The sequence below is a fragment of the Microtus ochrogaster genome, unplaced genomic scaffold, assembly GCF_000317375.1.
Source record: "Microtus ochrogaster isolate Prairie Vole_2 unplaced genomic scaffold, MicOch1.0 UNK33, whole genome shotgun sequence".
In the NCBI taxonomy this organism is placed as follows: Eukaryota; Metazoa; Chordata; class Mammalia; order Rodentia; family Cricetidae; genus Microtus; species Microtus ochrogaster.
Window position 1 is genome coordinate 1,671,988 of NW_004949131.1, and position 10,430 is coordinate 1,682,417.

Here is a 10,430-nt window from a genome sequence, read left to right on the forward strand (position 1 = left end):
ACACCACTACCATCATCACGGTCATCATCACCAGCACCACTCTAATGATCATGCTATCATTCCACTGCCTCCAGTACCTCCATCGTCATCATCACTTGGTAAAATAATACAAACCTCCAAACTGGCACAACCAAAAACTAACATCAGACATCTGGGTTCACAAAAGTCTAAGCTGCTTCTCTCCTGCTTCTAAGCTATGTGACCTCTGGACTCTTGTTTCACATCCTTAATAAGAAATTAAAAAAAAAAAAAAAACACTTGAAAATTTCCCAGGTCTTTCCACTGGCTTCTTCTTAAGTGGTAAGTTGAAGAAAAAAAATCAAGTTTCATGAAAAGTATTAAGTTAAATAAGAGCACCATTGTCTCTAAGTGACAAAGGGTCAGCCATGGGAGCCTAGCTCCATCACCCAAGATCACACTGAAAGCAATATGCATAGCTCCAATTCAAAACTAAACTGAGCTTATCTACACATGTGCCTTCCACTCTACCACATCGCTTACCAAATGGAATGCAATTTCTACAAGCCTTTGGAAATATCTTTGGATTTATTTACTTTAATTTCTGCGTATGAATGTTCCGTCTGCACGCATGTGTGTGCACCAGGTGCATGCCTGTTGGATCCTGTGGAACTGGGGTTACACTTGCTTATAAGTCCCCTTGTGGGTGCTGGGAACTGAAACCCTGTCCTCTGAAGAGCAACAAGTGCTCTTAGCTGCCGAGTCATCTCTCCAGCCCGACCCTTTGTAAACGTGAAGCAGTCCTTCCCGAGTGTTGCCACCGTGAAGCTGGTCAAGCACAGGACATTCTTTCCCACGGGTTGATAAATTGACTCCTGGGTCTGAAAACACTCATTCTCCTAGCTCGTCTGTGCAGATTTATCAGAAATACTCCAGCACCAGGGAATTTAAGCAACTTGGAGTCTTTTTGCCCTGTTTTGCCCATGGCAAGGATCTGTTAGGCTCATGTATTCACTCATCTCATATCAGGTAATACCTTGACTGAATTCTAAAGATGAAAACCAAGAGGTGATACTGTTACTAGACTCAGTGCTGAAATATTTGCACCAGTTACCTCACGCATGCTCATAAAACTCCAGAAGATACCATGACTTCCTTGTCTGTGTGCTGCACATTTGAACCTTGAAGTAACCTGCTGTGCCAGTGTAGGGATCATGATTTTAGCCCAGGCTTTCTGACTCTTAGAGCAGATTGCTGTCTCAATACAGAGTGATTCTGCAGCTGGCACGGAACTTTTACCCTCCTTGGCAGCACTTTCGTGCAAGCTCTAGCGATGAACTGATCCCCAAGAAAGAACATCCACAAAGCCTACGTCACTTGTGGGTCCACAGGACAAAGCCATGAAATCTCCAGGCCCTTGAGTTCATGGGACAGTGGACTGTGACTACTTCTGAATCCTTGTTCCCCAGCCCCACCCCAGCCCCACCCCAGCCCCACCCTCAGCTCTCTGTCAGGTTTGCAAGGGCTGAACCCCAGGTGCTTTCTATAAACACCCAAGATCTTCCACAGGGCATCTGTTCAAGTCAAGAAAGACTCCCTGTCCCTCAGCCGCATTACTTGTAGAAAATGGATTTATTGTTTTACTGCCTAAAAGGGATTATCTGCTTGAAATTCACCCGTCTTCTTACTTCTGAGTGATAGTTCAAGGACTCCGGTACACACTACAGATTTTCTCCCATGATGCACGCATACACAATTCTGTTTTTAAATAAATACTTGGTCACTTATGGATGCATTTTTGCTGTTGTGTCTTCTTTTGTTTTTATTGCCATGTTTCATTTCATTTTTATTGTTTTGTTCATTTTGATGGGGACTCGTGTGTTTCTGTCTGGCCCTGGATTCTCTATTCTGCAGATGACCTTGAAGTTGTAGTGCTGAGGATTGAATCCAGGGCTTTATGCATGCTAGATTTGCCCTCTGCCACATGAAACACATACTAGCCTTCTTGTTTGACCTCTTTCAATAAATAGACAGCAACAAAGCTGTCAGTGTGAATGTTCTTGCTTTTGCTTCATTTATTTTAAGGGATATATGACAAAATTGGTATGACATGTCCTCTGTTATAGACATTAAAGCTGTTTCCAGTCCTCTGTCATTCTGTACAACATGTGGATGAACATCATATTCTATGGACCTCTGAGCACCCTAACTACTGCTTTTCCCTTAGAACAACTTAACAAGAATGTTTTGGCACGGATTTTAAGGACATTGACACAAATTGCTGATGATCCACACAGAAACTGAAGCAAGTTATGCATGTCCCTTTTTAGTGCATAAAGGTCCCCTCTACTGCATCCTCAGTAACACCTCTCACTTCTTATCTTTCAATGAGTCTCTCTTCAAAGCTTTTATTACCACACAGAGGACTCACTCACTCCATAGCCCTGGAGGTTACTTCCCCACTGATGGGTTTGTTCAAGGGTGTTGTGGGATAATCGTTTTGTATACAGTGAATATGTCTCTGCCAAGGAACCTTCTGATAGGTTTAATAAAGAGCTAAGCAGCCAATAGCTAGGCAGGACAGAATGGGCGGGACTTCTGGGAAGAGATAGAAACTCTGGAAAGAAGAGAGGCAGTGTTCACCAGCCAGACACAGAGGAAATGGGATGCACGGTACTGAGCAGAGATAATGGAGCCATGTGGCAGAACGTACAGTGATATAAACAGGTTAACTTAAACTTTAAGAGTTAGTAGGAAATAAGCATAAGTTAAGGCCATTTTTCACAAAAATAAGTCTCTGTGTCACTGTTTGGGGGCTGGTGGTCCATAGAAAGTCCTCCTACACAAGGGTTGAGTAGGCAGTAGAGTGAATTATAATGACATTGCTAAGTACTCAACATAGAAGGCTGCCTCACTGTTAGCCCTGCATTCTTTGCCTTTCATATACTCCCTATCAGCCCCTTCTTTTCATTCATTGTTCATGCATTGGAGACTCCCAGTTCAGGACACTTCCTCAGATATCCAACAGTAAAGCTAATAACTCCGCAGATGGCTCACAGACATCTCAGATTCAACAGCCCATTCCAAACTCACCATCTCCCCTTGCATTTCTCAGAGCCCCTTCCATCAACTCTTCCTTTAGAGGGACCAGGCAGTGAGTGGAACCTTTCTTCTCCTGGGTGCTGGAGAAATGAAACCTGGAAGGAAAACTTCCCTCACCTCTTTCTCCCTACCCGACCGATCATCTGATTGTGTGGCCCAGTTAATCCGGTGTCTTCAGGGCCTCCATCAGCCCATTTCCCTACTTCAGGCCCCAGTCCAAGTTAATAGATGACTGAAATTCTCACTAAATGGTGATGGATTGTATAGAACAGAAGGGAAGAAAGATGTAGTGTTTCTAAGCACCTTTCACCTGGTTCTGAAATCTTTTTAATGGTCATCACGCACACGAGAAATCCATGGCATAGATAATATTATCACCAACTTAAAAATCAGGAAACTGAGGTACAACTGGTGATGCTGATTAAGGACCCACATCTGGCCTGGCATCCAGAGCTTCCTGTGTGATTATTACTTTAGATTGTGTAGTGACACCTTATAGTCCTTGAAGGAGATCCCCAAAGAGTGAGGGCTCCCTCCTGGACCCCAGATTATGCACAAACCACACCCAAACACCTGTTTTCACAGAGAGATACTTTATTAAGCAGGGAATAAAACTAAAAGTGGCTGATTTCTGACTCAGGCAGAAAAGTAAAAGCAAATAATCTTGCAGGTGGAATTTTAAGAAGAGAAATGGCAACATGGCCTCACACACAAGTGTCAGGCAAAGGTGAGCAATTAGTGCACAGAAGGAATTAAACCTTAAATCCCCCTTCCTCTCCAACTCTTGCTAATGAAGTCAGACAAAGGGTAAAAGCCTGTAATTACACTGAAGTAATTGGAACCCTACTTAATAGAAAACTTAAGGCAGGAATCCCAAACCAATAGATGACCCGTTGGGTCCATCCCCTCTCTACCCTTCTGGGTCATTCTCCCCAGAATGGTCTTTTGGTGGGCTCCACTTAAAGGCTGAGAACTGTACTTAGTCTGTGTAAAATCTGTGGTTAAAAAATATTATAACCATTTTCCCCTTCCATGTTAACATGTCTGTTGATGTTGCCTCTGCTCCAGTCTTGTTTGTGCAGCCATGTCTAGCAGACACTGTTTCACAGCAGACTTCTGCTATTCCGGCTCTTACAATCTTTCCTCCTTTTCTGAGGTGTTCTCTGAGCCACAGATGCAGGAGGATGTATCCATTGGAGCTGGGGTCCTGCAATGTTGATCGCTGCCTTGTGTCCAGTTGTGGTTTTCTGTGATTGGTGTAAAGACACGTTTCTCTGATGAGAGGTGGTAGCTATGCTTCTCTGTGGTATAAGGATAAGATATAGCACGTGGTAAGGATTGATGCTATTCTAGTCAAGTGTTGGTCATAGGTTCTTTTCTAAGTTCCATGAATCTCCTTGCCCCAGGAAACTGGCTAGGTTTCCAATATCAGGCTTGATTTCCCTCCTGTGAATGAATGTTAAGTCCATGTAGACAGCTGTTGATTGACACCAACATGTGAGTGCCACTTATTGTACTTTTATGCATATCTTGCCAGGCAAACAACTAGAGCCAACTAATGACTGCTGGGAGAAGGAGAATCAGCTTCTCCCAGGGCTGATCCCTCTTACTGGCTGTCCAAGGCAAACTGAACCTTGATTCCATGTATGCAAAAACTGACTCAACAGACACACACACACACACACATATATACATATACAGCCTACTGAGTATGTATATATGTATAGATACATATATGTATCTATACATATATATGCATATGCATATAATACATATATAGATATAAATATTAATGCTATAACAATAATGAAAGAAAAGGGGTTACCACCTTGAGTGGAGGACATAAGAGGAGTTTGAGGGATGGTATCTGGGAGGGGCTAGAGGAGAGAAAAGGACCAAGGAATGTGATATATCTTGTTTAAATTAAAAATATTAAAAATACATTGTAATTGATTTCTCCCCACCCTTGTAGCCTATGAACCGATGTTTGACACATAGAAGATATTCAATAAATATTTGCTACTGTAGCAATTTATAAAAAGAATACTGAGAACATTTTCACTGAAAATGGCCTCATGACAAATGTGTGTCTAGTCCCCAAATGACTGTCTTTGAAATATAGACAGCTTTTGAAATATAACTGATTATACACTTGCTACAATATGGGCTTAAATGTTTAGTCTCCTGGCTTTGTTCTGATTTGTTTAAATGAAACCCTGGGCTTTACTGAATGGAGACCTGCACTGTTTGACCCTGCTGTCGTCCTCACTAGAGGAGTCTGCCCTCCCCCTTGACCCAGGACTGATGCAGACCAGATTCCCAGTGGTGCGAATGGCCCTCTGGTCCAGCTTTGCCAACCCGGGGTTGATGGGTGTCTGCAGCTTCCATCTCTTCTTTCTTTGCCGCCCTTTTGTTGTGTGCCAAGGTCTGCAGCTGTGACCCTGCCACAGGGTGAAAAGAATCAAATTAGAGAACTTCTGACAGGTACACCCCCTTTAGCCCTGCAGCCATGCAAACCTTATTATTTGCTGGCCTCAAAAGTCAGCTACAGCCAGAGTCGGTCCTTGTCACTCTGGCTTCCTCATTCCAAGGCATGACCTAAGGTCTCCTCCCGCCCGGTGCAGTTGTTTCAAAAGCAACAGGGCATGCGTGATAAGTGGGGTTTGCAGAGAACAGGCTTCTCTATAGATCGACACCCCAGCTGGACATCCCTGCTATTTTTGCCCAAGAGCCCCAAGAACAGCAACATCAGTGACAGCCCATTGAATGCCTATCATTGTTACCATGGACGCTTTGAAACCTTAATTATTACTCGGTCTTTGAAGCTGAGTTGGAGGCCTGGAGACTATGAAGCAGGTTGTGATTGCCCACTTGGTTAGCCACTTGTACCCCAAATGCCCACTTCCTAGCATGAACAGAAGGAGAGAGCTGGCACAATAACAGGCTATCCATGCCCTGCAAATGAAATGCTGGTGTGGTAAGATAAACTGGATAAGAGTGGAGAGGCACTTGGGGCTGGGGAAAGGACTTGTAGGTAAGGTGTTTGCCTCACAAGCGTGGCAATTTACATTCTTATCTCCAGAACCAACACTAAGAAAATAAATAAATTGAAGCCCGGCAGTGGTGTTGCATGCTTTTAATCCCAGCACTCAGGAGGTAGAGTCAGGCAGACCTCTGTGAGTTCAGGGCCAGCCTAGTCTACAAGAGCTAGTTCCAGGAGAGGCTTCAAAGCTACAGAGAAACCTGGTCTTGAAAAACCAAAAATAAATAAATAAATAAGCAAGCCAAGGATGGTAGTGTGTACTAATAATCCCAGTGCTGGGGAAAGAGAGACAGGCAGATCTCTAAGATTCACTGCCCAGTTAGCCTAATGAAACTGGTGTACCAAGCGTGTGAGAAACCCTGTCTCAAAAACTGTCAGCCTAAGGTTGTTGGGATCAACAGGAGCCAGGGGTAGGTAACCAATGAGGATGAAGCACAAGGGCATTAGAAAGAGAAACCTCTGGGTAGCAAATTTCCTCAGTCAGAGGCTGTCCCTGTTGCTGCTCAGAGATAATACCTGGTTCATTTTTTCATGATGTACTCTCGCTGCAAGATTCGTAGGAAGAAACGGTGTGCTTCACGAGGCCAGGTGTGACATCTGGTTTTGCTTCTGTGTCTATTCACAAAGTCTCACACGTAGTGGGGACTGGGTGAATGTCTGCAGGCACCTGACACACGGATGCGCTCCTCAGGTGGGAGGCTTTGTCAAGGCTGTCACCGAGGTTGTCACGGTTATCATTGGTGTTACCAGCATCACCAGTGTGACCACCAAGTGGTTTTATGTTGAGAATACTCTCTGCTCTTTGGACCACAGCATGATAAGCATCTTGAGAATATGATCCTGATGGACCTGTCACTGCCCAGCCTGGGACTGTCTCCCAGACTTCTTCTCTCTGCCCAGAATACTCTGTATTTCCATGACTCTAACTGAGACCCAGGAAACACAGCATGAGAATTTCAGAGGATGAGGTTGTCTCCCCTGCCTTTCACAGAGACTTCCTCTCCTATCTTTCTGCGATTAGCAAAAAGAAAACAATTCCCCCCAAATGTGGTAGCTTTAAAAAAGCAACACATTTATTATCTCACCACTTCTCATTTCCAGAATCAGAGTATGGTTTTCCTAGGTCTTCTAGACAAGGGTCCATCGAAGGTGTTGTCAGGGTGCTGCTGTCCCTGGGCTCAGCTTAGAGCTGGATTTCCTCCCAGGCTCATGAGCACGGCTGTTGAAAAAGAGCCGTGTGCTCTTATCCATGTGAGACTTTGTACAGGGCTAACTTTCAATCCGGTTGTTTGCTGTCCCTCAGAATAATAAGAGAAATGGGAGTTCCCAGGCATACGTGACATCTCCATCCCTCAGGTGCCCTGATGATTAGAAGCAGTCACTGTACCACCCCACACTCAAGAGAGAGGCTCACACACTAGCACCACACCCGGAAGCTAGCATTACTGGGGACCATATTAGACAGAAGCTGCCCACCAAGAGGGCTGTTTCTCTCCCTAAGTAGAGGCAAGCAGCACCTTGATTCCCTTCACACCATTCCCCTTTTGGACATGGCCTATGTAGCAACCCCAACCACAATGCCTCGCCAAGCTCACCTTTCATGATAGGGAAATAAGAAGCAGGGGAACCAGAGGGGCAAGCAAGCTCTTCTAAGAATAACTTCCCGTGTGATGCCATAGCTGTCCCTGTGAGCACACACTGACCCTGGGTCCTGAAAAGCACCTCAGTCACTCCCGTGGGCTTGTCAGAGCATTGGTTTCCTGATGAGACTTAAAGCGCCCTGGTGGATATATTAAAAATAGAGCTCCAGAGATGACAGACCCAGAAGTCACGTGTTTACACGTTCCCCTCCCTGCACCTACTTTGCAAAGATTTGATGCTAATTTCAGATGATTGTGAAATCTCCTTGATATACATGTTCAACACTCCACTCCTAATTCTGATATAAACATCTCATCAGCAGTAATAGCACTGCCCAAACGAGTTATCTAAATTCCTCAGCCCCTTTCCTTACAGCACACATAGAAGAAGGAAATGGGGGTGCTAATTTGTATTCAGAGAGGCTCAGGAACAACGTATGTATATAATTTCAGGTGGAGCTGCCAATGAAGCATTTTGCGGAGGAGAGTGTTTCAAAATAGGTCCGGAGTTGCATACGTAGCGTCTTCCTTTTGTTTCCTTTTGCAGATTGTGTCCCAGAGAAAACTTTCCAAGTCCTTGCTGAAGCATGGGAACACGGCGGGGAAGTCCTCCATCACGGTAAGCTGGCCCTGGGGTGGCAACAGGTGTTAGGCCCCATGTTTGGATCAGTGAGTACTGGTGTGAAAGAGATGCTAGGATGGTGAACTCCTCTGCCTGCTGGGAGCTGATTGAACTGCCCAAAGAGTCTCTATCTTCTTTTTTTTTTTCTGTTTTTCATCTTTTCCTTTCTTGTGAAAACCATTTTGATCCTTCTCCCCTTAGGGAAAATGGGAAGGAAGTAGATTTGAAAGTGGGGTCACTCACTTCTGCTGAGAGCTTCTGCAATCACAGTAGAAATCACAAGATAGAGAAAGAAAGAGAAGAAAGTTGACTCTGTTGGACACAGTAAGAATACAGAATTGGCTGGAGTTTTTGGATTGGCAAAGTGCCCCCCTCCAGCAATTTTATTTTAAAAGTATTTAGTTCAAAGTTTGATTTGCTTGCCAAGGAGAGGCCAACCTTAATATTTTTTATTGACTAACGGATTTGAGCTCTGTGACTTTGTTTAAGCAAATTTCTTCTTTATTTAAAAGGAAATAGGTGCCGAAATTCAGCTTCTTTGTGACACTAGCAACAAATGAATTGTTCAACTGTTAATGAGTCCAGTGACTTGTTAAAGAAAAGGCAGGTGCTTTTAATTTTTTTTTTTTTTACTTGTTTTAAGACAGGGTCTCACCAAGTAATCCTGGCTGGCCTGGAACTTGTTATGTAGACCAAGATAGCCTCAAACTCATAGAGATAAGCCTACTTCTCCCTCCTAAGTGCTGGGATTAAAAGCATGCATCTCCTCACCCAGAAAGGAAGCTTTTCCCAGCTGCTGTTCCTGATGACTCCACCTCCAGCCTGGGCCCCAACTCACACTCCACACCCAGCCTATGAAAGTTAGTGACCCACTGCTGTGTAGACTAGTGAGCTCCTTCCAGAGCTGAAAACGGTGCACCCTATGCACAAGGAGTGTGGAGAAACACCTGCCCAATGTCGGTGTTTGTTCATTTTGAGATCAAAATTACCCAAAGGTGCTACCAGGCTCCTGGACTGAGGGTCCACCCTCTACAGCAGCTGATGTGTGCTTTTTTCCCCTAGGTGATTGCCGAAGAGTTATCAGGCAATGATGACTACGTGGAGCTGGCTTTCAATGCACGGAAATTGGATGATAAGGTAAAACGTTTCGCCTTGACCTCACTGAAGGAAGTAATAAAGCTAAGACACACAATTTAATCAGATTCCTCTTTTCCCCTTTCACCCACATTATTAAACACATCAAAGACTTCAGAGAGGTCTGCAAGGCAAGATTTTCCCCAAATGGAGGAGCCTTTGGTAAAACAATTTGGTAAGACTAAGTCACCATTTGTTTACAAATGCCAGAGGTAGGCTGTGCCCAGGAAAATATGACTTTCTCCCATCATCAGGAAAAAGTGAAGCCCGGAAGGGGTGTTTGATGGCACATCAGGAGGCATCCGTGTTTGCCAAGTTCAGGGCTAAGAGCATCGCATACACTGTCTGATTAAGTCATGTGTACAATTCCCATGAGATAGGAGTATTAATGCAGGTGAAGAAAGAGATTAAAAGATGAAATAACTAGTCCAAGCTTCCCCTACGTCATAGTCCAGAGCTACTGAGTAGCAGACACCAAGGCAGAATCAAAGACACAGGATTGGCCGGGAGGTGGTGGCGCACGCCTTTAATCCCAGCACTCGGGAGGCAGAGGCAGGCAGATCTCTGTGAGTTCGAGGCCTGCCTGGTTTACAAAGGGAGTTCCAGGACAGGCTCCAAAGCTACAGAGAAACCCTGTCTCAAAAAAAAAAAAAAAGACACAGGATGGTCTAAAGCAATGCTTCTCAACCTGTGGGCCGCGACCCCATTAACAAATCTCTATCTGCATAAACATTTACATTCAGATTCATAACAGCAGCAAAATTACAATTACGAAAGAAGTGGCAATGAAAATAATTTTATGGCTGGGATCACCACAGCATGAGGAGCTGTATTAAAGGGTTGCAGCGTTAGAAAGGTTGAGAACCACTGCTCTAGACGGTGTGTGTGTGTGTGTGTGTGTGTGTGTGTGTGTGTGTGTGTGTGTGTGTGT

At 44.4% G+C, this 10,430-nt stretch overlaps 1 protein-coding gene across 2 annotated transcripts in view; it reads left to right on the forward strand.

The window, feature by feature from the left end:
- The window catches only part of Cpne4 (copine 4), a 481,784-nt gene that overhangs the window by 333,120 nt on the left and 138,234 nt on the right, over positions 1-10,430 (forward strand). For both annotated transcript variants that reach the window (XM_005368465.3, XM_026789948.1), the window contains exons 4-5: positions 8,291-8,362; positions 9,428-9,502. In XM_005368465.3, coding sequence (XP_005368522.1) covers positions 8,291-8,362; positions 9,428-9,502 — 147 coding nt within the window. The remainder of the gene's footprint in view (positions 1-8,290; positions 8,363-9,427; positions 9,503-10,430) is intronic.